Source organism: Phascolarctos cinereus, unplaced genomic scaffold, assembly GCF_003287225.1.
Source record: "Phascolarctos cinereus isolate Bilbo 61053 unplaced genomic scaffold, phaCin_HiC Scaffold_7;HRSCAF=346, whole genome shotgun sequence".
NCBI lineage: Eukaryota > Metazoa > Chordata > Mammalia > Diprotodontia > Phascolarctidae > Phascolarctos > Phascolarctos cinereus.
In genome coordinates this window covers 87874663-87901955 of record NW_027556180.1, presented here as the reverse complement: position 1 = coordinate 87901955, position 27293 = coordinate 87874663, and the positions used below count along the sequence as shown (strand labels likewise).

Sequence of the window (27293 nt, the reverse complement as noted above, 5' to 3'; positions counted from 1 at the left end):
CATTTGTCAGTCTGGTGAGGCTAGCAGACCCCCCCCCCGGAATGTTTTCAAATAATTGAAGAAAATGCTAAATTTCAGTTAGAGGTTAGTGAAAATAAAGATTACTGTTTTTTACCCATTTAAGTTCATAAACCACACTCCCCAAGACCCCAAAACAATCCAAGGACTCTGGGTGCCCTTAGACTTCAATCACATACCTCTGTCCTACACCAAGTCTTTCATGATCCCTCTAACTTCTTATGCCCTTCCTCTTTGACTACCAAGTGTAACTATCTCGTATTCATACTCCTTGTGTTTATTCTGCACATCCATCCACACACATCCACATATATGTATACATGTGAATGTATACACACATATGCATGCTTATTGGATTATAAACTCTTTGAGAGTAGGGATTATTTCATTTTCTGTATTGGTATCCTCAGGACCCATCACTTAATGGGTTAAAAAATGCTTGCTGATTGTCAGTTGACAGTGAAAGGAAATAAATACTTCTGACAAAGCAGAATGTACTGATTGCTGGATTCTGACATACAGTCCCTCTGGTTTGGCTGGTCATTCCTATGAGGCATGATCTTTCTGAGCCTAGAGGCTCATTAAGCAACTTGACAGTGATGACAATGGCTTCTCTTAGTTTGGTTATTCTCCTCCCCATGCCCCAAACTCATTAATGCAGTGATAAATAGAGTGCATTAATGTAAAGGATTCCAAGTGCGATTAAGTATGTTATTGGATTTGTGATGGCCAAGTGTGAAGTAGGAAACTCTACTGTTTTCAGTGGAAACTCTCATTAGCTATTTAATGATATTGATAGAGGGTTCATCAGTTTCACATTACTGTCTTAATCTTTGCCATGATGGCTAAGTTTTTAAAATGATCTAAACTAGATGTGAGGAATATAACTTGACTGACTTTCAAAATTTTGCAACTATGACATAATTTGGTTTTATCAAGGAGTCAACTCTTATGTATTTTTATTATGCATTTAACATTGGAATAATAAGATTATGGAGGATCAAATAGCTCTGTGTGTGTGTGTAGGTGGGAGTGTCTTGTTTGACCTTTTTGTTTTAATTCCATATTGTCCAGTATGACTAGTATCCAAGTATGGAGTTGTTGAATTGAATTGAATGAAATCTAGCACTTAGTAAACACTGACCCGCTGATAAATAAACCTATGCTAGGTGTACTAAATGAAAAATCACCAAATGAGATACCAAAGTTGGATAAGCCATACCTACCCTCATGAAGCTTACAGCTTAATAGGGGTAAATGGCACATATGTAGAGAACCAGGTTTTAGGAGGTAGAATTGTGATTTCACTGGAATGAGGAATTCCTTGGCAAGGAAACTCCCATTACCAATGCAGGTCAACACCTATGTAACTTACAGTTTAACAGTTGCTTAAAATATTGAAAGATAAAATGATTTGCTCAGTGTGTCAGAGACGACTTGAACTCAGGTCTTTTTAGCTTGGAGATCATCTCTCTATCAACTATACCACACTATCTCTCCATAGATGGCTCTTCATAAATAACACAGAAGCTCATAAGAAAACTATAAACTCAGTGGAGTTAGATGGGAAATTTCTTCTCAACAGTGGGCATTAGGAAGGGCTCCATGGAAGCTAGGCATTTGAAGTGGGCATTAAAAGACAGGCAGGACTTTGAGAGGTGAAGAAGAGAAAGGAGGACAGTTCAGGCATAGGATACAATATGATCAAAAGCCCTTAAGTTGGAAAGTGCAGGGTGTATTTGGGGAGAAGAGGAGGAGGAGAAGAAGGGGGAGGAGGAAGAGGAGAGGAGAAGGAGGAAAGCAAATGGGTCCAGTTTGGCTGAAGCACAGAGCAGGTAGAGGAGAATAATAAGAAATAAACTGGAAAAGAGAGAGGTGGAGGACCAGGAATGCCAGGCAAATAAATTTGATAGGAAGATTGGGAGCCACTGAAGATTTTTGAGCCAAGGAATGACATGACTAGATCTATGTATAAGGAAGACTACTCTGGTAGTTTTATAAAGGATGAATTGGAAGGATGAAAAAAATAGAGATGGGAAAACCTGTTAGGAGGCCACTGCAGCAGTCCAGATAGGTAATGAGAAGAGTAGTAGAGATGGGAATAGGGAGAGAGGGGAGGATGGACTCTAGAATCAATATTTTGGGACCAGGGGCAAGTAGTACGAAATACACCTTCAGATCAACCCATTTAAGACAAATTCAGTTGGAAGGCATAAGAGAGATACCCCAGGACATCATCCAATGGAGGGCAGACAGAAAAGAGCACTGAATTTGGAGCCAGAGGGCCTGGTTCAAATCCTGGCACTGCCACTTCTTACCATGGGTCCTTAGACAAGGCAGTTTCCTAATTTGGCCTTAGTTACTTGTCTGTAAAAGCACTGGAATAGATAATCTCTGAGATCCTGTGATCTCATGGCCATGATTGGGGAGGGGCAGTGTTGGGTTAGAGGCCAGGGAGCAACTTAACAGGGGTATGGTCACCTGGAGAGGATGTTCCTCCCTGGAAACCAAGCTACAGGGTAGCTTCCTATTTTATCTAATTATTCTAATTAGACGCTAAGTTCAATTGTTTTTAGGTTGCTAGTAAAAATGAGTGCCCTGGGGCCAAGGCCTGGGAGCTCCATTCTCATTATATTTCTCATTGCACAGGTAGAATTGAAAAAACTTGTAAATGATTGAATGTAGTATCTGGAGAAGAAGGAAGAGTGGCCTGGAACCCAAAGTTTTGAACTTGGGAGACTGGATGAATGACTCTTCCTTTGACAGCGGCCAGAAAGGTGAGCACATTTAAGGGGAAAAATAATGAACTCAGCCCAAATTAGTCACAAAACAATTCAGATCTTGGGGATGGACAGGTCTCTTCAGAATTTATATTCAAAATATTTGAATGAACATGCATTGTTATGAGGATGGATATAGAACCAGCCTGCAGCAAAATCCTACCTCTGTAGAGTGAGTCTGAATCAATTTCTCTCCGACTGCCCATAAAAAGTGGTTTGCTGTGGCACTTAGAAAAGCTACTATTTTTGTTCTTCGAAACTCTTTAAAAAGATATCTTGGTCACATGGTCTCCTGTGTCCAAATTACTAGTTGAGAGCAAGCAAGTCTGTGGCCAGACCAGAAAGAGAAATGTACAGACTTTGCAATTTAGCTTTCTTCCTCCTGCCTTACATTTCTCCTGACCACTTTGGCTAAAAATATATCATATGAATGTTTTTATACCTGTGTTTATGAAAAATTAATTTAGATCCTTTATAAAACAGTAATAATAACAAAATAGTAGCACATTTGTATAGGACTTTAAGGTTTGAAAGCAATTTACATACATCATCTCACTTGATCCTGACAACAAACCTGTAAAGTAGGTGCTATTTATTATTCCTACTTTACAGAAGAGGAAATTGAGGCTGAACAAAGTTAAGTGTCATCCCCAGGTTCATCCAACTAGTATCTAACTAGTAAATTTCTGAGAGGAGATTTGAACTCAGCCCTTCCTTGTTCCAAGTCCACTGAGCTGTTGAATAGAGGGCTGGACTTGGCATCAGAAGATCTGAGTTCAAATACTGCCTCAGATACTAGTTTAGCTGTATGATCCTGAGGAAGTCACTTTAACCTTTGTTTGCCTCAATTTCCTCATCTGTAAAATGGGGATAACAATGCCTCAAATTGTTGTGAGGATCAAATTAGATAATATGAGTAAAAGTACTTTTGCAAACCCAAAGTGCTAAGTAAATGCTATCATCATCATCATCATCATTATTATTACCAAGACTTTATTACTATCTCCCAAGACTATAAAGTGCTTTAAGGTTTTATGGTCTTACCTGAAGAAAAGAAGGGGATGGCTGGACACTCTCAGTAGTTGTTGTCTGCAACTGATTTTGTGTCGGACTGATTTCGATGCCTTCAGATGGCACTTTGAAAAGCATTAAGAAAGAGAAAAAAAAGAAATAACTCTCTTAAATCAACATTTCTGCCTCAAAATAAATCCACTAAATCCACTTAAAAGGAAATGACTGAACTCTGATTTGGGGGTACTAATGCTAAGGAGGTAAAAGGGTTGATTTTTAATGGTTGCTTTAGAAAGAGAAATATGGATTCCTATGCTTTTGTTTTGGTTGGACAGAAAAACTCATGCACGAAGTTATAGTTATGCAATAAATGTAAAATTTTAATTTGCTCAAGGTATATAGTGGGAAAGGAAGCATGTGGAACTTTTCAACTGCTAAGGTGTTTTCTGCTTCAGTATAGAGATCTAAGAATCTGATCATTGCAAAGAGCAAAATTAAGCTTACAAAGAATAAAGTGGGTTGCAAGAAGAATTAAGCATTTTCCTGATGGGAAAGAATGGATTTTTCTAGCTCTAACCACTTGACTTGTCCATTCTCCATAGGCAATACATTTGCATGTCATGGCATCACCTCATCCTTAATGTGACTGTGTTGGAATGCAGTTCCTTCTTACCTCTTAGAATCCTTTGCATTCTTCAGAACACAACTCATATGCTACCTTTTACTTAAGGCCAATCTAATTCCTGCCCTCCCAATCCCCCTCCCCCCATCCCCCATCTCCAAGTGTACCCTCCCTCTAGAATTCACTGGATAATTTTGTATTTCCTTTATGTATCCTATTCTTTCAATAGATGTAAGATTCTTGAGGGCAGGGGCTATTTCTTTCTTATCTTTCTATACCTAGATCCTTGTCTATGGTTTCGCTGAATACATTTTTGTTGAATTGAACTATTGCTTCTTGTTGTTAAAGAAGAGGTGGATAAAGTGCTAAGCAATAAATGAATCATTACCCACATATACTATAGAGATCCAGAGACTTGAGCTTGCTGTGTTAGAGGACAATGCTGAATGATCTGTCTACTTACACCAACACACAATAGCAAGCGTGGTTGATCAGATGGGCTGGAAGAGTGGGATGGTGGATAATGAGCCACCAATGGCAGTCATGGCTAATTGTCCTTCATTCTCAAAGAGGACCATGACATCAGGGAGGTGATACCATGAATTGCAAGTGAATTGGATTTAAGTGAGGGAGGGCTGTGCAAAGTCACCAGCCTCACTCTCTTCTCTGGAGTCATCTGAGTCCGGTGGCCAGATACTGGTTGAGGCAAGCATAAAGCCTGGGGCAGCTGAACTCACTAACTCCTGCCCTTTGATCCTGTTTTGCTTATTTCTAAGTCATTGGACCTGTTACTTTGTACCTGGATTCCAAAGTAGTTTAAGCCTTTTCAGAAATTTGTTGCTGGGTAATCTGATTTTCTGTTGGCCTCTATTGAAAATCTTCAGTCTCACACCTTAGGCTATCAACTGATATCCAGCACCTTTTCTTAGGGCTCTTATCTGGCTATCTGATGGTGTTATTGACCGACTCTCTTTAAACATCTCTGGGCAGACCATGACACAGAATATGTAGGCAGGTTCAGTGCCAGGTTGGCCACACTCTAGGAACAGGATAGTTGGGATAGATCAGGAGGAACCTACATTTTTTCCCCCTACAGACTATGATTAGGTGTGTGTTTTGGAAGCTGGGGAGATACTTAGGGAAACGCAAACATGGCCAATACAATTCCAGTTTGGGACCCAAAGAGCCAGCAAGGCATATTAGAAGAAGCACAAGATAGGGTCAAAGGGCTCAGTGCTATGTTCTTATCTTTTATTAGTTATAGTTTTACAGTGGGGGAGGAAATCATCTCAGGGAAGGCTCAACAGGTCCTTTGAAACTGATCTCCCTGGCTTCCCTTAAGTCTCAACTAAAATCCCATTTTTACTGGAAATCTCAACTTTTCTTAATTCTAGTTCCTTCCCTCTGTTAATTATTTTCTACTTGCCCTGAATAGTTGGTTTTGTACATGTTTGTGTGCATGTTGTCTCTCCCGTTAGATTGTAAACTCCTTGAGGGCAGGGACTGTCTTTTGCTTCTTTTTGTATCCACAGCACTTAGCCCAGTACCCGGCACAGAGTAGGTTTATTGGTTGATTACAGGAGAATCCTGGTTGGTTACACAGAGCATGCACAGTATTTGTTGTTTGGTTTCAGTCTACCATCTGGAACTTTTAGGAGCCAGTTACCAGACCATTCTATATGAGCAGAATGGTGACTGGCTACCTTCTTACATTAATGCAACTACTGCTGTCTCTGTAAACACCCTGGCTTGATGCAGCTTAGGGAATGGTGAGGTACACCAGAGTACTTACTCAGTGGAAGGGTGAGTTTTAACCCCTACTTTCCTGCCAGCTGTGGCATCTTATACTTTCTGTGTTAAACAGTATCCCCTTCCTAAACTCCCCATTCTACTCGATGCCCCACCCCCAGTTCAGTTGGAACATAGTAAGCATTTAATAAGCTTGTTGTTAATTGACTCTTCTGACTATTGAATATCGTCAGTCCATGTGCTGATCCTGCCAGCTGGGTTATTCCTTTTCTAATCTATTAGGATCACTATTAAATATTCTCTTTTGCCTGTAGTTCAAATTATCTTAGACTTCATTCTTATATTACAAACCTCCTTGGACATCAAGAGGTCAGTCAGTCAATAAACATTTGTTAAGCACCTGCTCTGTGCTGTACAGTGCTAAATGTTCAATATCATTGTTGCCATGAAAAATCCAGGTATAGATTAATTTCATATAGGAGACATGGAAAACTGGGTGAATCCTCTAGGCTTTAGGGAGTCCCATTTCATAGGGGAAGTAATGGACAGAGAATGCTAAATGGTTATACAGAAATAGTTATATGTACATCATTCAGGGCTCAGGAAGTCCTCCATACTGGTATGACCTAGCTCTAGACAGTCTTAGCCTTGGGGCTCCAAAAAGTGGGGCTTTCACTCTGTTATTTAAAACATTATAAATTTAGAGCTAAGCCACTGAATCTAACCCCCTCCTTTTACAGATGAAAAAACTGAGGTGGTAAGAAGTTAAGTGACTTGCCCAGGGTCACACAGCTAGTAAGTATCTAAGAAAGGATTTGAACTTAGTGCAGTGGCCTATCCAACACAGTGTTGTTAAACTGGGCAGCATATTGACTAAGAGAACTACAAATTGACATTATTTATGTCATATTGTATTTTTATTTATTTTGTTAAATATTTCCCAATTATATTTTAATCTGGTTCAAGCCCCACTGGGGAGTTTTGCCTGCCCTGTCCTTGAAATTATAATAGAGCTTTCTTGGTTCTCTTAGATGACCTCCCACAAGGCTCATTTTTCCAGCCATTAAACACTTAAATCCTTTTGTAGGGCAGTAAGTTACTGGGGGGCCTTCAATGAGTTGGGCTGCCATAGTGTGTGTAAGCAACTTATTGATCTCATTCTTCCTGGAAACTGTGGTAGTTGGAAATATTCTCCCCAAGTACCTCTTAAAGAAGTGAATTATGCCTAGGGGTCAGGGCTAAAGGTACCTCCCCGAATGCCTAGTGGGGTAGTTTCTGGGGTAGATGCATCAAATGGAACCCTGTGCCCCCACGATGGGGTTGTGCTGCCATTGTAATGGTGGCACAAATACTCCCCCCCCCCATTGCCATGTCAACTATTACCCAAACTATCTACTTTGTATGACCTTTTCTAACTTCTGGGTTAGTGGACTGGTCGTCTCTAGAAAAAAATGATTCCCTCTCAGAGGTCAGCCTTCTACTGTAAGCAACAGTTTTAGAATGGTCTTTTGTTAGTTTATTTTCTACCATCTAGCTTAGAGCTAGGATGTAGTTTATTAAAGCCTTTGGATTGATTAAATCCTAAGCTTATCCTATGTATATTGGTACTGGACCAACATATTTTGTTTACTTGCTTCCATTCATTGATGTAATCAATCAATGACTGTCTCCTCTTCTACTATAGCTCAGTGGTAGCTGCATTCACTTTCTGTGGTTGCATGCCCAAATTACTAAAACTTCAGAATTGAAGTGCCAATAATCCCTTCCCCCAACCATTGCCAGAGGACTCCCTTCTGATATTATAGGATCTATCTATCTGAAGGCTTGCTTGTAATAATTACCACGAATAGTTGCCCCCTTGTGTATGAGTGGTACAATTTTTTTCTTTTTAAACATCTTATTGATTTCTTCTTCTTCTTCTCTTCTTCTTCTTCTTCTTCTTCTTCTTCTCCTTCTCCTCTCTTCTTCCTTCTATTTCTCCTCCTCTTCCTTCTCTCTTCTTCCTTCTATTTCTCTTCCTTTTCCTTCTCCTCCTCTTCTTCCTTCTCATTCTCCTCCACTTTCCTACTTCTCTCCTTCCTTCTCTTCCTCCTCCTCTTCCTCTTGCTCTTCCTCCTATTCTTCCTTCTCTTTTCTTTCTCCTCCTCCTTCTTTTCCTCCTCTCCCTACTCCTTTTTCATCTCCTTCTTTTCCTTTTCCTCCTCCTCTTCCTGCTTCTATTGCTGTCACTTTCCAAAGATGCCCTCCCCACCTTGTAACAAATAGTACAGTCAAACAAAATACACTGATCCATTGGCCATGTTGGAGGCAGCTGTGTAGTGCAGTAGATACAGCTCCAGGCCCAGTTCAAATTCGGCCCTCAGCACTTACTAGCTATATGACTTTGGGCAAGTCACTTAACCATTGTTTGCCTCAGTTTCCTCATTTGTAGAATGGGGATAATAATAGCACTTGTCTCCCAGGGTTGTTGTGAGGATCAAATAAGATAATTATTATAAAGCATTTAGTACAATGCCTGGTATGTGGTGGGCACTATATAATTGCTAGCTATCATCATTATCATTATATGTCTGAAAATGTTTGCCTCCTTCTTCATCTGTTGCTTCCTGGGAAGCATGCTTCACCTGAAATCTTTGCAAACTGCATTTGGTCATTGTATTGATCCAAGTACTGAAGGCTTCCCTCCATTGTTGTTTTCTACTACTTTATTGTGGTTGCCATGGAAATTGTTCTTCTGGTTCTGCTTATTTTTCTGCATCAGTTACTATAAGGCTTTCCAAGTTTCTCTTAATTTTTCATGTTTATTATTTCTGATAGCATAGTAATATTCCCTTGCATTCATTTACCACAATTTGTTTAGCCATTCCCTCCTAGATGGGTACCTGCTTTGCTACCACAAAAATTGCTGCTATAACTATTTCTGAGAACGTTCCTTCTATCTTCGAACTCCTTAGGGTACATGTCTAATAGGAGCACTAAGTCAAAGGATATTTACAGCTTACTGAATTGTTTTTCATATAATTTCTAATTGTTTTCAAGAATGGTTGGATCAATTAATAGTTCCACCAATGGTATTAGGTTTCAGAGGTTAATTTTCACTGGCCCACAAATGCCATTGTCTACTTAAGAACACAATTGGTGAGACTATAGTGGACTTTGGCAGGAATGATACTGTTGAAACTGGTGGAAGGAGTGGAATTATCACAATGACTTTGGTGGGCTTCTCCCAAATCACCATCCTCACCATTACCCTATGAAACTCCATAAATACCTCCTGAATTTTAGCTCAGCCCATGCTAATCCTTTTTAGGTAGATGGTGGGGGAAAAGGGCCTACCTCCATTATGCTGGTATATTTCTCCCATGCTTAGCTGCCATTAGGCACTTTAAGCACTATACTTAGAGCCAAGAAGACCTGGGTTCAAATCCTATCTCAGAGACTTACTAACTGTATGACCCCCAAATAAGTCACTTAAATGTTCTTTGCTTCAGTTTTCTTATGTGTGAAATGAGAGAGTTGGGCTTACTGGTCTCTATGGTATGATTTAGTTCTCAATCTATGATCCTATGAGTTATCGAAGACAGGACTTAAGTAACACATTGCCTGCTGAATCTGAAGACCTAGGGTTATCATAATCTTCTCCTATGGCAGTTGGTTGGTTCATTGGCACCTATGTCAGTAGCATATCATGGGCAACCAAGACACATGACAGGGGAAGAGTGTGATGGTACACCACTCATAAACCCAAATGTCAGGGCCATAGCAGAGCACCTGATAACACACACCTTATGCTGGCTTTCCATTGGTGATTGGCTTTGAATTTCACATGAGTTCTTAGAACCTATATCATTCTTTCTTGAGTTATCATCGGGAGTCATGAACAATGAACAGTTTTAAAAGGGAGGGCCTTTGGAATGTGAGGAATCATACCCCCAGTATCTACAAGTACCATAGTTCACTCCAAGGAGAGCCCTACTTGCTTTCTTCTCCTTTTCCTTTTGAAATTAACCATTCTGGTTTCTCCTTACCTGCTCTGGCCAAATGTAGCTCTGATCATGGCTGGAGGTGCCGTAGTACCTAGCAGGCCAACTGGCCCTATTTGCTCTCTTCTTATCAGCTGTGATGCCTTATTCGCTGTGCTAACATGTGCTACTTTGGACAGGTCACTGAGCTCTCTCTGGGTTTCAGTTTTAAATTAAAGGGTTGGAGGAGCTCCAAAGTCTTTTCTAGATTGAAATTCTATGATTATGTGAAGAATCCAGAACGATCATATCTAAGACCAGAAGGGCTGTTAGAGCCGCAATAGATGAAGAAGGAGGGCCAGTCCAGCCCCTTCATTTTACAAATAAGGAATCCAAGACCCAAAGACTTACTCAAGTTTACATGGTACTTCAGGAGCAGAGCTGGGATTCAATCTTAGGTCCTGTGACTTCAAGTTCAAATACTCTTTCCTTTGCGCTACACTGAAATCTTAAATATCAGAATTTTATTTTTGAAGGCCAAAATACTATCTAAACCATCTAAATGGTTCCTGTCCCTAAAACTGACAATTATTAGGTAGAAATATGGCAATCCCAAGGCAGGAGAGATGGGTCTCATGTTAGTGTCTGTGTTTACATTTGCCTACAAAGTTCATTTGTGGTTGTTAAATCATTTTTAATCATGTCCAACTCTTTGTGATCCCATTTGGGGTTTTCTTGACAAAGATACTGAAGTGGCTTGCCATTTTCCTTTCCAGCTCATTTTACAGATGAGGAAACTGAGGTAAACAGGGTTTAAGTGACTTGTCCAGGGTCATAGAACTAGTAAGTATCTGAGGCTAGATTTGAACTCAGAAAGATGAGTCTTCCTGACTCCATGTGGACGCCTGCCTAGGGCCACTGAGCACCCGCAGAACATCTCTTCTTGGGAGTCCCTGCTTTAGTGGCCCTTTTGGACTCAGTAAACTAACTTGAGAGAAAACAAAAAGCCCTAGTCCTCTATCCATTGTGCCACCTGGCTGCTTATTTGTGAGCAATTGTGGTACCTTGAGTCTAAATGGGAATTTATCTCCTGGAAATCTATCCTCTGAGAAATCTTACTGATGTCCATCAGCTGTGATTCCTCAGCCTCCATAGGTCCCCTCTCTTCTAACTTCTCATTTTCATGGCTCTTAATGATAGCTCAAGAGAGGATGAAACTGGCATCGGACTCTGAACCCCAAGGGAGATGACCAAGGGAGAGCCAGCATGAGGCAAATCCAGACACCTCCAGGACTAGAAGGTCAATGCCATCATTCACTTTATACTATGTCATTAAAAAGAGATCTGAAACCATCCTGCCTCTGCTGGGTGCAAATCGAATCCTACCCACTCTGCTTCTGACTTTGCACTGGTTTTTCATGCTCTGGGGAGGGTGAAGAAGGTGAGGGACACCACTGGGAGAAGTGGCCGTTATAGAAAATTGTGACCCCAGGGAAATCAGGAAGCTCTAGTTCCTACTCTTTCCTCCTGTATCACCATGATCCCTCAGGGCTTTAGGAGAGCCTGTGAGAGCCCCCAAAGTCAGTCATGCTGCTGCCAATCACTGTACCCCTGTGCTGCCCTAGAGGCAACTTTATCTCTTCAGAATATCAATATACATTAGTTCCTTTTGCTCTCATTTTTGCCATTAATAAAATTCTTAGTGAGTGTCTTGGCTTGACCTCTTAGAAGAGGATTTTGTTTGGAGGCAGGTGGACATCTGGTGTTCCTCTTGTTTACCTTAGGGTAAGCAGAAGGCATTTTCAGTCTTTCATTTCTCTTTTTTTAATGACAGCACATAAGAGGTGCTAAGTCAAATCTGTTCAGATATTTGCATATTACATATCTGTGGCTCTGTTCATGAGGACATCCACCTGTACATATATGTACCCAATGGATGCACCCGCAACATGACAAAAACAATTAGTATTTGGAAATGTTTTTTTCCCCCTTTAAACAGTCTGTGCTCACAAAAAATTTTACACAAAAATTGCCAGTCAGCAGCTTTATAAAGGAAAAAAACAGGAACCCCCACCCCAATAAACCTCAGTGGGCTCAAAAGATACCATGGGAATAAAATAAAAAATTTTAGGAACTCCTCACTGGGGCATAGCCACAAAGAAAGAGAAATTGTGGAAGGATGTCTTATGGTTTGGGAAGACCCAGGAATAGATAGTTATTCCAAGACCATACTTTTCTTCAGAGGTAGGTAGAAGGTAGCTGCCTTCCCTTCTCCTCCTGTTAAGATTGGCAGTGGATTCTGGCTGTAGCACTAATTATCTCAGCAAATTTCTAACACCTGTGATTACCTTAATTGAATAGGATTGTACTGAATAATACATATTTATTCAGAAAATAGGTAGGAGTTTGGTGAAGAAAGAAGATGAAGTTGGCAGTTCTAAATACTGAACAGCAGTTTTCAGAACTATAGAATTCAACCTAATAATTAACCTATTAATGTCAATGGGAACTGTCTAAATGTCAAACCAGGTAAAATAAATAAGTCATAATGCACTTAGAATTAGGTACATAATCTGGAATTAAAAGTTTGACTCCTAATTAACTTTCCAGTTTTGGATTTCTGTCAACTTTTGCTTCTATTCAGTGAGATAATAGGCTTAGAGACACATGCACTGTTAAAGTCACTGTCCATGAACTGAGATGGCCTGAATTGTGGAGGTATATAAACTAGCTTTATTAAAATAGAACACAGAAGCACATCGGTCCTACCCTTCTCAACCTGGCTCTTTCATTTGGATGTTTTCCTAGTGGTTCATAGAATCAGAGAAGCTCAGAACTTCCCTTCCCTTCCCTTCCCTTCCCTTCCCTTCCCTTCCCTTCCCTTCCCTTCCCTTCCCTTCCCTTCCCTTCCCTTCCCTTCCCTTCCCTTCCCTTCCCTTCCCTTCCCCTTCTTCTCCTTTAATTTAGGTCACCTTAATACTAACTGTTCCTGTAGTGATTAAAATCCCCAGAGTCAGAACTAACTAATCTTATCAGATCAAAAACACTGTAGCTGCCTTTCTGGGAGATGGGAATGCCTTTGGCCTTACACCTCTCTCCACTGCTGATCAAGACTTATATCTCTGGTCTTGAAAGAATTCTATGGCTTAAGTTCTGGGAGTATGGGTCAGGAGTGGCCACAGTTTGTCTTGTGCCAGGCTGGTGATGCATGCTGGCCCTATCCAAAACAGGAGACTCCAGGCCATTTTCAGCACTTGTTTTTTCCTAGGATCATAGATTTAATCTGAGGGCTGGAAAGGATTTTAGAGATTATAGGATTCTAGATGTAGACCTCAGAGGTCATCTAGTCTAATTCCCTTAATTTATAAGAAGTGGCTTGTCCAAGGTAGGAAATGGCAGAAATGGGATTTGGATTCAAGTCTTCTACCTCCAAATCCAGCACTTCTGCCACTGTACCCTTACTGCCTCCTGCCAAGGTGGGGAGGTGATGAATAAACTGTTATCCTTCTGTGCCTTCACAAATGTCCTAGCATTTTAGGGAGCGCTAATGTTCCAACCTGTCATGTCATACTCTTTCTCTTACGTTTTTCATAACTGATGGTCACTGATTCAATGCCATCTATCCGAGGACTTTCTGAAAAACAAAGAAGAAAAGACAGTATGTAGGGTAAAACTGAATTACTGGGAGATAGGGGAGGGGAAGGGTGTGGGGTCAGGAATGAATTAAATCTTAAACTAGAGAAGGATCAGAAGATATCTTTCATCCCAAGAAGTCTGATTTTGTTTCAGAGTCCAGAGACAACTCAGTTGTCAAGGGAGTCTGGAGAGGCAGCATATTAGAACTGAAACGCTGAGACTCAAAGTCAAGAGTCCTGGGTTTTTACTCCTGGCTCAGACACTCACTAGCCAAATGATCTTGGAGAAAATTATTCATCCTTGTCCCTCATCTGTAAAGCGGAGACATAAAGATTTGTACTACTCACCTCACAGAGTTACTTCGAGGACAGCATTTTAGAAACCTTAAGACACTGTATAAATGGGAGTTATTATTATTATCATTAATATTACTCTGAACACATGGCTGCCAAACTGGGAGGATTTCTACTGGGCAAGGCCGGAGTGTAGAGCCAACCCTGCCAGCATTCTAAGTGGTACCTGGGTAAAAAGATGCTTTTTTCTGGGTACACTCTCCAGTGCTGGACATTCTGTCTCTCATTCCCCCTGACTCAATCAGAGCCCCTCTTTCATTGACCAAGTAGTATACTTGCTTGGGAATAGATCTAATTGTCAGATCTCTGTAGTAACATCCATAGTAACAAGGGCTAATGATTTATAGTAGGGTGGTGGTAGCAGGAATAGAGAAGAGGGGACAGATGTGACAAAATATTGTTGATCTTGCATAAGTCAGTGTCCAAAACATCTCTACTGTGGCCATGCACACAAACACTCCTATAATAAAGATCTTTTGCAAGGATACTGTAACCTAAACTAGATACTCTGTAAATTGAGGCTGCTGGATCATTTTTATTATTATTATTTTTAATTTATGGAATAAAGCAAACATTTCCATAACATAGATCTTAAAAAGTTTTTTTAAAAAAGGATTCTCAGAAACAGACCCTGACTCTCCAATTTTAAATTGATGTGGATGAGCAGGGCAAAAATCCATGATTTCAGAAGACACAGGAGCAGAATTAAATTTCATTCTAAGTCCCCTCCCCTTCCCCCCTTTTCACACCCCACTGCCTATTCCTATCTTCTCTCTCTTCTCCCAAGTCCTTTTAAACTCAGCCCTGGAATTTTCCAGGTTATTGCCCAAGAGAGATGACTTTCAAAATCCTCCTTATGAATATTTAGATGAATTGCTTTGATTTTTCCTGAGGTTAAAGCTATGGTGCCTACTGACTTTAATATAGCCCTAGATTGTGGGGCACAATCTAAGCTGCAGAGATGGGCAAAAGGCACAAATGAGCTAGTTTACCCCACAGCTGCCCCCTTCTTCTCTCCCATCCCTCCCATCCCATGCTGCTTGCTCCCCTGGATTCTTGGCTTGGTGAATTCCTGTTTATTTCCTTTTCCTCTTTCTGGAGCCCTTGTTAATTTCATCATATTGGCAAAGTTTAGCAGGTGGAGGGGGGGCATGTGTGGAAGAAAATCTAATTTACTGCTGCTGTGACTACAGTTATGAAATAAAGCTCTGATTTCATGATGGATCGATAACACTAAGGTTGGATTTAAATTATTAATAATGGTGAGAAATGTGGCTCAGCACTATGTGAATCACCCCACTCCTAAAGTTCTGGGCCTTTGGGTTGTAATTGTGTAGAGGATTAAGACACTCAAAACAATTTTGCTGGAATGCTTTTTCCAGGTGTATCTCGGCTTTGTATACCCAAAGGAAAGTGCACCAGGCAAATGCTGTTGGCTGGTTAAGTGGTGGAGTGGAGGAAGTCTGGGCTGGGAGGGCTGAACCCTCAAAGTCCTGTCCCTGCTCTGGCCACAAACTCTGAATAAGACCTTGGGGGAGGAGGAAGGGGAGATTTTGGGCAAGTGGCTTTACCTTTCTGTAACTCAGTTTCCTTAATTGTGAAGTGAGGGGATTGGGCTAGGTGACTGCCACTGTTTTGAATTCTAGGCTCAGCTGGGAGTGGGGGAGGGCTTGTTTTCACTGTATACTTTCTTATTAATTGATTGTGTTACTCCTATAGCTCCAAGATTCTTGTTGTAACCAATGCTTGTGAGGAAAATAGTCCCTGGAGCCAAGCGGAAGGGGAACAAGCCAACCTACAGAAGTGAAGTGAAGAAAACCTGAGTTTGGGGAGGGATTACAATAGAATGTAAACTTGCTGAGTAGGGATTTTCCTTTTTTTTTTTTTGTCTTGCTGTTCCCAATAGGCCCTTACTTAATAAATATTTGTTGAATTGAAATGAATTACAGGGAAGGAGAAATAAAAAGGAGGAAAAATTGGTCATTTGTTCTCCTGTTATCCTTTTCCTTGAATCTTAGAGAACAAAGGAGGTGGGTAGAAGGGTTGGCAGGGGAGGGTCAAGGAAAGATCCCCTGGGAAAACCTAACCTTCTACCCAAAGAGGTAGCTAGGGAATACAGTGAATAAAGTACTGGACTTGGTTAAAGTAAAACCTAGGTTCAAATCCTGCCCAAGGCACTTGCTAGCTATATAACCAAAGATAAGTCATTTAGCCTCTTCTCAGCCCCAGTTTCCTCATCTGTAAAATGGGGACAATTATAGCACCTTCTTCCCTAGGTTGTTGTGAGGATCAAATGAGGGTAACATATGTATAGCACTTTAAAGCCTATATAAATTCAAACTATTATTATTACCCAATCAACTCAGCACCTATTATGTGTCAGGCCAGGGATGCAATGAGAAAAATTAAATAGCCCTCCCTTCAGGTAGCTTACCGTCTATCATAGATGGCTACTTAGAAACTCTGGCTCTCTAATGAAAGGATTCCCCCCAAAAGCAATGTTAGTGTGAATCATGGGTTTGGGTTATTCTGCTGACAACCAGTGTAGGACTTTTTTTTTTGTTGTTGTTGTGGAAACTCTTCCTACTGATGAAAATTGGAGAATTCAATAATTTACAGTCTTTAGATTGTTGTCTGAGGCACTGAGATTAGCCAGTTTTCCTTACCACACAGTAGGTCCTCTGTTACCACAACCCACCTTTCCTCAATCACGTTTAGTGTATCACAGTATTTTGACACAGGTACAGGCTTAAAATAGCCATTGATCTTTACTACCATCACATACAACTCCTCAATTTTCTAGCTCATAACAGAAACAAATCCCAATTCTCTGTATGGCTCACGATGCCCAGCAGTTCTGCTTACCATCATCAATCGTCCATTTGGTCTGGGTTGAATGGTGAACAGACACAGACTTTTCGATCTCTAATAGCCTGGATTCAAGTTGCTTAGCAGGAACAGGTATTGAAACTGGGGTATAAATAGAAGATCCGGAAGAATCCTCAGTATAAAAAGAAGTGGAGGGAAATGACACCCTGTGGAGAGATGGAACCAGATACAGGCATCTTAGTATTGGTAGGTAAGAAGGCCACAGAAATTCTTAACATCTTGTTAGCCTTGCAAGGAGCACTCTTACAGAAAGGGGATGATGAATTGGCCCCTCTTCTGTGGGAGAGAGGTGGAGAGGGAGAAGTAGAAAGAAAGGCAGCTAGGTATCACATCCCAGAGCTTGGAATCAGGAGGACCCACATTCAAATACTGCCTTAGGTATGCACTAGCTGGGTGACCCTGAGTTGAATTTCTTTGTGCCTTAGTTTCTTCATCTGCAAAATATGGATAACGATGGCACCTTCCCCATCATAGGGTTGTCTTGAGGCTCAGATGAGGTCATACATAATACATGCGTGCATACATGTATGTATATGTGCTGAGAGGATTGAATTAAATAAAATTTGTAAAGTATTTCCATAGTGCCTGGAGCATAATAAATACCATATAAATGTTAGCTATTATTATTATTATTATAACATCCCTTCACAAACCTTAAAGCTCTCTATAAATGCTAGTTATTTTTATTAAGTGTGATGAAATGGGGGAGTAGCCCTACCCTTGGAATCATCATGTGAGAAGCAAAGTGACTGCATGACTAGAGATTGGCTTCCTTGATACTGCTTACTGCTTTATCTCTGTCTCTAGCTTCCCGGCCCATGGATGTGGGGTAAGGAACACCTTAAGTCTCTTCTCCTGCTGTGCTGAACTTTATTAGATTGTAAGTTCTTTGAGGGCAGGAACTGTTCTTTTGCCTCTTTTTGTATCCCTAGAACTTAGTACAGTCCTTGGCACACAAGAAGTTAATATATGTTTATTGACTGGCTGAACCTAACCAATACCGCCCCACTCTCCACCCCCCAATCTGCTTTTGGGACCTTTCCGTATTACTTGGCTATTGGAGACATGAACTGATGGCTTTTTCCTTTTTCTCCTCAGCAGACCAGAATGAAAAGAGGGTTACACATTCCCTCCAGTGAAACATTTCTAACCCCTAAAAAATTTACCGAGTATTCTTGAGCATCTGTGAATCTCGAGGCCACATGTGCCCCTCTAGTTCCTTACGTGTGGCCCTTCGACTGAATCCAAACTTCACAGAGTTCTAGGGTATTGTGAAGACTAAATGAGATAATATTTGTAAAGTACTTACACAGTACTTAGTAATTGCTTTTATTCCTTTCCTTTTGGTCTACCTAGTACAATACAATACAAGTGTATATGTGGCATTTGCACTAGAATTGCATGTAGTTAGTATTAGCATGTACTTAATATATGCATGTAATAAAACATGTGACAGCATTGCATATATTAAACTAAGGGCACAAATCTCATTCAGTACAAACACAAAGCATCATATAACATTGAATGTGATGGCTAAGTGCATAGATCACATGTAGAAATGTAGGAAATGCAAGGTAGCAATAGTAAATTGCATGACATGATACACTACTTTAAATAGCAAAGATGCATAGTACAACTACAAAAGCATGTTGCAGAATAATAATATGTGCCATGCATGACACCTGGTAGGCGTCACTGGAGTTACAAAGCACACATTACAGGCAATCCAGTAATGGGTGTCATTTGTCTACTTGAGTAATTACTTCTCACATTTCTCCTAAAGCTAGGTTGCCTGGCACTTCGACCATAACCTTTTGAGTTTGTCAAAGACTTAGGCTAACTCTTGGAATCACATACTATTGACCTGCAGGGCCAATTCTGAGCTGGTGGATAACCCAGGCTGACTGCCACTGTCTCTAACCTTGGTGGAAGCAGTCTCTCCCCTAGGCATCTCCATGGCTAAAGTATTCTACACAATGGGAATATTGAACTGGAAAGAGGTTGTTTTCTGGGTTCAACCCATCCCCTTTCTGTCTGTTGTCTTCCTTTGGTCTAAGACAGACTGTTGATTTTTTTTTTAATCCTTCAGTAAGAACCACCACTCAGTTCTCTCTCAGCAGAATCAGTTATCTAGCTCAGATAGCCACCTGGTAACTTTCTAGTTGTCTTATGTCTCCAAAGTCCTCTCGGCTTGTTCTCCATTTTTCCTTTCCTACTGCTCAAAAGAGAATATGGCTAATTCCCCAACAGGCAGTAGGTCACTCTGATCACTTTTGGCAGCTACTTTTTAAACAGGTAAGATTGGGTTTCCTATCTTTCAGCTTCTCAGTAGAGGATAGCTTTCATCAGTCTGTCGTCTTCTATGTTTTCTTCATGCCATGATTTCTTCTCGCTTTGCTGACTATGCATTTGACATTGAATCGAAGCATTATAGTAATTGTTGCAATCCGAGTGAATTGTTATTTCTATCAGAGCTCTCAGGGGTCACAGCTAGGCCCTAGGCCTCCTTCAACCAATCTCTCATCTTACAGAAATATTGGTAGGGAGTCTCCAAATCTACATCTTCTGAGACTCTATAGCACAAGTTAGTGAGCAAACATGGCTCTCACAGATATATAAAGACTGTGGCATCATCCCTAGGAGAGTTGTACATATATCTTGGAAATGCCACTTGTTAACTCTACTGAGTGTTCTGCTCAGGCCTCATGATGCTCAGTATGCTTAGGATAGCATGGTTCAAATATCTAGGCCACGGGTGGGGAATCTGCAGCCTTGACGCCATGTGTGCCTTCTAGGTCTTTGGGTGTAGCCTTTTGATGGAGTCCAAGTTTTACAGAACAAATCCTCTTATTAAGGGGATTTATTCTGTGAAGTTTGGATTCAGTGAAAGGGCTGTACTTGAGGACCTAGAGGGCCACATGTGGCCTTGATGCCACAGGTTTCTCAATCTCTGGTCTAGCTAGGCTATGGGTCTCCTTAAGGGTGGTTAAGATGTGCTTTTAGATTTCTTGATTCAGTCCATCAACCAGCAAGTCAATAAACATTTATTAAGTGCTTACTATGTTCACTGATTCCTGCCAAAGCCCACATCTCCTTAAGTAATTCACCTTCAAACTCTTTACCTCGATCAAAATGGATCCTGTCAAGGTTGTCATATGTGATTGAGCAAAATACTTCTGCCATAATAGTCCAGCAACTGTAGATTCTTTCTGATTCTTGGCTGGACATATTTTTGCATTCCAGGAGAAAGATTGTGTTGCCATAAGGATGTGGCTAATATGTTTCTTCTCCTTCCAGAGATAGACCCACAAGAGAGATAAACCCACAATCTCCAAAAACTTGCTGGTACCTATGCTCTCCAAATATGCAGTGTGAATTGGTAGAACTTAACTTTTGAACACTTCAGCCACAAGCATTATACTTCTTCTGGAGCTCTGCTGCTATTTGGGCCTAATCCAATCTGTGTCTTCTCTTGACCAAAGGGTCCAAAGTTGTCTTGGGATGCCTTTGTGGTGAAAAATCAAAATTCCATGAGTAGCACCAACTGCTTCTTTGTTCCATCTGTGTGATGATGTACAGTCCAGTACAGTATTCCCATGAACACCTCAACCTTTGTTTCTATGGTAAGCTGCTTCTAGGGAGTGATTCTAAGTATCTGAGGATTATTCTCTCAGGCCTTCTTTCCTGTCACTGGTCCCAACACTTTTATCATGCAGTCACTTCCATTGTCAGTCATCCAAAGATAACTCAGGCAAAGAGGGTTGGTTCGTTGCAACAAAATTCATAATTGCAGGTGGCATACTCTCTAGTGGAAGTCTCATTTTCACATAAAATGATTCATTTTCTTGAATGTTGTGCAATCTTTTCACTTCTTTCATTGCTTTGGGCTCACCTAGCCTATTGGATAGGTCGGACTTGTGGAATTATGATTTTTATATTAATCAAAATGATATGTGTAATGAATATACTAATAATTTAGTTCTCTCAAGAGCTGCCTCTCTGGCTCAGGAGTCAGAGCTCACAATGCAGCTTGAACTGGTCAATCAAACTTTGACAATGCTTACAATCACTGGACATTAAGGGAAGGAAATCAAAGATTATAAAACCTGTCCCCATCACAGAACTCTGGTTCTGTACCCTAGGGGAGGGAGGTGGTCAAGACTCCCAAAGACGTGACTCCAGAATTGTATTGTGGGATTTGTGGGTTTCTCGAGGGAAACCACTAAACAATTGTTTGTAATCCAACTGCCCCACTCCTGCCTTACTTGTGATTTAAATATATAACCTGTGGTTTTACTTCAGCTAAAAGAACATTCCTCACTCTGAATCTGATTAAACTACTTGATTACTGGCACTCCCTCTCTAAACCTTGCTTTGTGCTGCTCAGAGCATTTTCAGATTAGAGACTGGTTCCATAAAAATCCCGTTAACAGCCTCATCCACAATTGTCTCCCCTGGCTTATACTGGACACATAGCTAATGAACACTATTACCCACGTCTGATGGGCAGCACCCCATTTGGTGCTGGTAAGAGGGAAAAGCATGAAATTGTTGTCAGTCCATGCTTGAAAGTGAGCTCCATTTACATTATCTCAGAACTTTTCAGTGGCAGTCTGAAACCAGGAATTCCAATTCATATGTGGGATAATCAATATTATTGTCAATAAGTCCTCTTCTGGCAAATGCAGCAGGTATTTGGTTTTCATCAGTCTCTTGCCACAAGACTGTTGCTAAGCCTCCTAGACGGATGTCAGTGGTGTGTGTGTGTGTGTGTGTGTGTGTGTGTGTGTGTATACACACCCTTTCTGCCCCACTTCCCATCATTTTGTGATGGCAGAACTAAGGTCCAGAAAGGTGGTAATTTGCCCAAGGTCATACAAGTAATAAATATCAGAGGGTGGATTTGAACTCAGTTTCTCCAACTCCAGAGCTGGTTAGTCTTTCCATCACACGAGAATAATCTTTCTTGCCCTTCTGCTTTCGGTTCTTCCCAAGCATATACCCACAAATGAGATAATGAATGGTTAAGTTATGATAGCACAATTCTTTACAAATGCTCAATAGTAACTACTGAATCTTAGCAAAATTTGTATTTTACCTTTTTTGGCTGCAACCAGCTGATAAGCACTTCTCTCTTCTCTAAATCAGTACTCACTCCCTTATGAGACACTATGTCTCATATACTTGACGAAGGCTCTATGGAACTGGACTTTCCCATCAATAACTTCAGTCTAGCTTCTTCCAGACTTTGATCGGTCTTTTCTCATGCTCTTCCATCATTGTCCCCAATACAATGAAATTATGCAAGTAGACCAACACCATTAAGTAATTCATGTGTTCAGCCAGTGGTACACTTGAGTTCTCATGTTCAGAGTTTGAAAGTGCACAAATCATATCTTTCCTGTCTTCTTCTGTATCAATGCATGTGGAATCTAGTACTCTGTGTTGATGCTATTGATTAATAATCCCTTTAGGTGAATCTTGCATCTCCAATAATGCAACTTTTCCAGGTCACTCTCAAAAAAGGGCGGGAATTATTGATTTGAATTCTGTGTGATGCTCCTTGGACACACCCTACATTTCACTCATGTGGTGAGAACATGCCAATACTTGTTGTGAGTTTCTTCTTCAAGAGTTCCTTCCACTATTCAGGAACTGGAAGGTCACCAAAGTCAAATCTCTCTGAATCCACTTTGGAGCTGAAGGATTCAGTGCTCATGTGATGCTCTATGCCACCATTTGCTTCTGGTTTCTGATAAAAATTGTCACAGGAGACCTGGCTCATCAGGGTGTCTAGGTATCGAATTCCAGCTTGCTACCTGTGGTATTCTGCTAATACCTTGAATAGTTGGAGATGGTTCCAATAAATGTTAGCACGTCAGAGATATTCACTATGCCTGGATATACCAGAGTCAAAGTATCGTCCTTCTTGCTAAGATCTGTGACTTTTGCAGAGAATTTCTAACATACTGTAGCTCAAATATGGTTAGATGCTCTATTCTGTGCATAGGCTGCCAAGGTATTCTTTTGGAGATGGGTCTGAAAGAATGGCTAGATTATAATGCCTACCTGAAATCCTATTCAGCACAATAGGACCCAAAATAACTTCAGAACTTCCTCTGCACAAGATCCTATGAATCCTGGTGGAAATCATACATAAAAACTGGTGAAGAAGTCAAACTTAAGGTTTTCAGGGTCTGGGCTGACCTCTGTCCATGACCCTGTCTTACTTTCCTTAAACTGGCCTAATCTTATTCAACTACTAATAAATTAATTCCCAGTTCTCCACTTCAGAGCACTCAGGAGGTGAATGGGCATCTCTTCCTCCTTTCCTTTTTCTCTCTCCTTCCTGCTTCCCTTTCCTCTATTTCTCCATCCTCCCTCCTCCTGCTTCCTTCCTTCTTACCTTCCTTCTTTCCCTTCCTCCCTCTCTCCCTTCCTCCTCTCTCCCTCCCTCCCTCCCTCCCTCCCTCCCTCCCTTCCTTCCTTCCTTCCTTCCTTCCTTCCTTCCTTCCTTCCTTCCTTCCTTCCTTCCTTCCTTCCTTCCTTCCTTCCTTCCCTTCCTCCCTCTCTCCCTCCCTCCCTTCCTTCCTTCCTTCTTTCCCTCCTTTCCACACTCACCCCCTAATCTTGGTATGCATTCTAATGCTGTGATATCAAGACTCTGATTTCAAACAGTCTAGATAGAATCCTGATTCCATGTAGCTCTCCATTTATCTTCCTTATTTCTTCACATCAGCCACCTGTTTCCTGTAATGTCTCTATGTCATGTCCTATTCAGAATTCAAATGTTTCTTCACCAGATGGATTTGGCCACTCTCCTGAGAAGGACTGTAGTTTGCTTTAATGGAGTCCTTAGACTAGCTGGTATCCAGCCTCTCCCCTTCTCCAGGTGTTAACATTCCCTCAAATGTACATTTCATAGGATCTTCAGACAATCCTTCCTTTTGCAAGAAAGTCTTTAGTTTCATTTCTGTCACATCTTTTTCATTGAAGGGTTTAGTGACTAGTTTCTGGGTATTCTCTCCAACTTTGACTTTTCTAGGGATGCTATGGTATGCCAACCTGATTCAGGTAATTTAGGAAACCTAGAGAAGGCTCTTTCTGCCTCCATGCAATGCTTGGTAAGTACCTCATATCCTTCTTCTCCCTTGATCCCTACTGTTCTTTCACAGGGTCACACAAGGCTTCCTCAATAACTTTATTCTAGGTGCCAGAAGGTATTCCTAGTACCAAAAATCTTTCATGGGGATTCTGTTCAAATGCTTTATGCTAGCCAATTCTGTTAAAGATTTAACCCCCATGTTGTTCATTTTAGCTTAAGTTGTACTCCCAATGCACAAAGCAGTGCAACAGGTAGTGAAACTCAAGCAAATGAACAGGCATAATACTAAGTACGTATTTACCTTCAACATCCAATCTGAACACCATCTGTATTAAAAATACAATGACACACAATAGTTCTGTTCAGAAAGGAATTCCCAGTAGGAAAAATCCAAAGCAAAACAAAACAAAGAAAAAAATTTGTCTAAAAATGGCAAAATTTCTTCCAAATTAAATTCCAGGAAAATCTGCAGGCTTCTTATAAGCAGACTTTAAAAAAAACAACAAAACAAAACAGCTACATTTAAAAAGAATCCCATACAAACCCCCACATTTAACCACGGACGGTGGTACTGGTACTGACAGTCCCATGCTCAACCTAGCCGTTATGTACTTTGACCAACATCAAAGAGCGCTGTGGGGAAATGCCCTCTTGGGTTTCTTCTGACCCTTGTGCCATTTGTCTTCTTAGTTTAGGGATATGAAGTGTGTGGATTTACCCAACTTGATTCTTGTGGTTCACTCACACAATCCTACATTATTTCTTTTACTGTTGTTTCCATGGAGATGATCATACCAGTGTGGCGTTTAACTGTACATAATTCTTCACTCATAATCATAGAATAAAGAGACAAAAACACCCCCAGAGCCATCAAAATAACCACTGTATGGTCTTGGAACTTCTTCCAAATGCAAGAAGCCCCACATCTTTTAAGCCTGAATCCAAGACCCCAAACATAAGAGCTCAAGAAACAGTTCAGATGCTTTAATCCAAAGCTATACTTACAGGGAGGCAATAAACTGTGCCCTTCACAAACAACCCTCTTGGAAAGTTCATGTCCGGTCAGTTAAAGGGAGTCAGGACTTGAATTGCTCCAGCCAATCACATTTCCCAAATGCCTACTGCTCTGGCTGCATTGTTCTGGTCTCCCACTTCTGATAAATCCATTCAGAGCTCCCCTCACTAGTAGCACCCCCCCCCCCAATTATGGTCTTGTTGTGGGAAAGCAAAGGTGTTCATGGGGCCAGAAGTAGGCTTCCTCTGTACAGATGGGCACCTTGTCTTTCTCTGTCTTATTTCCCCATCTAAAAAAATCTCATGTTCCTACTTGCTTCTTTCGTTGTGTTGACCCCGATCCCCATCAGCTCTTGGGGTCTTTCTGCATGACTCCCATGAGTGGGCCCTACCCATAAGGTTGTATATTGAGTTGTATTAAAACCACTCATGGGAGTCATGGGGCTAATGGCTTCTTCTGTCTCCCTACACCCTGGGACAGAATACGGATGGAGTTACATGTCTTTTGCATTTATCACAGTGGCTATAAAAATACTGGTCAATAAGAAACTTATTGATTGACTACTGAGTGTGGTACTTGAAACATTCCTTGATGTCCCCTATTACTTCAACAGCCCGATTGTAAGCTCCTTTTCCAGCAGACATTCGTCTTCAACTATCTTTGTCCCTTATCTGCCCCATTTTACCTCCTATAGTGTGCTGGACAGAGCCAATCCTTGGTAAGTATGGCCCATAGACTGAAAAGGTTTGTTGTCATCCCAAAGTCTCTATATCTTGTGTACCTTCTCACTAGTTGAAAGGAGGGAGAAGCTGCAATGCTAACTGTGCAGAGTAAAAGGCAAAGTGTGACGATCCTTCGGGGGCAGCAGGGAATGTACCTGACAACCCAGGACGCTGTATCTTATCCTTTTACAGGTAGGAGAGGGAGCCAGTCAGGTCTATCTATGGAGGTGTGGTTAAATGCACGAATCCATGCCAGGGCAAATAGGGTTTTAGGACTGGGAAGGGAGAGTTTTCTTGTCGTAGGCTTCTGTTAGAGGCAAGCTGAGGGCCAACATCCTGTTAGTTCAAGTTCAAGGTTGGGATTCATGTAGAGAGGTGAGAAAACTGGGGGACAGGATGGGGAAGGGACTTTTAGAGGGGTGCATGGATTGGGATTTGGGAGGGTGAGGGATTTTTGGAGGAGTTTGTGGATTGAGATTGGGGTTTAAGGGGAGGGGATGGGGGGGCTCTTGGAGGGGTGGGTAAAGTAGGGGGTGGTAGGGTGAGGAGAGAAGATAAGGTAGCAGGGATAAGGTAAAAAGAGAAGCTGAGAAAGAAAATAGTGAGTAAAATAATATGGAGGAAAATTCACAAATAGTAATTACAACCTTGAATGAAATGAGTACTCACAAGTCACAGAACAGTTATCAAAAGAAGGTTGCTTTGCCCCAACACAGCAAAGATATGCATCAAGAATATAATGGCACTTGGCTTCTCTGGACTCAATTCCTCCTTATCTTCATATGGAAATATTGGGTCAGGAAGTCAGTGCATGATGACTTGTACGGTTTTCAGAAATCTATCAAGTTGGAGAGGCCCCAGCTCCAAACAGGTGGAATTTTTCAATGATTTTAGGTGAGTAGGGATATCAATCAATCAAATACCAAGGACAATTGTGTTACCTTTTAGGGAAAACTAATCCCTATTTCAGAGAAATGACATCCCACCACTATATGACCTTTACCTCATTCCCCTCCTTCAGCCCTTATCCATCAGCTCACTTTAATAGTCAAAGTAACACGCACAATTATGCCCCACTGACATATTTTTACCTCCTGTACCCTGGCTGTCCTGATGCCACATGACTTTGGCCTTTAGGCAGAGGCGGGATGATGAATGCCCCAAACATCATCACTTGCATAGCTCATAATTTCTGGGTTATTACTCTTCCCTGTTCAGGTGTAGGTACCACTTCATCCCTGGTGGAAAGACCCCTGCGGCATAGCAACTAAGTTGAAAGACAACTAGATTAAATAGAATGGAGAAATATTACCCTGATATTACTTTCACGACACTTTTCAATCTTTCTTTGAAGTCTCCTAGAAGGAAAAAAAAATAAAAAGAGATAATGTTGAGAAATCATCTTTCTTTCCATTAATAAAAAACCATGTT

The 27293-nt window shown here is 41.1% G+C and overlaps 1 protein-coding gene across 1 annotated transcript in view; it reads right to left on the bottom strand.

Moving 5' to 3' along the window:
• The window catches only part of ERICH6B (glutamate rich 6B), an 83392-nt gene that overhangs the window by 50208 nt on the left and 5891 nt on the right, over nucleotides 1–27293 (bottom strand). The window contains exons 2-5 of the mRNA XM_020971294.2: nucleotides 27175–27220; nucleotides 16997–17166; nucleotides 13726–13776; nucleotides 3843–3934 (exon numbers count right to left, since the gene is read on the bottom strand). Of these exons, the coding sequence (XP_020826953.1) occupies nucleotides 3843–3934; nucleotides 13726–13776; nucleotides 16997–17166; nucleotides 27175–27220 (359 nt within the window). The remainder of the gene's footprint in view (nucleotides 1–3842; nucleotides 3935–13725; nucleotides 13777–16996; nucleotides 17167–27174; nucleotides 27221–27293) is intronic.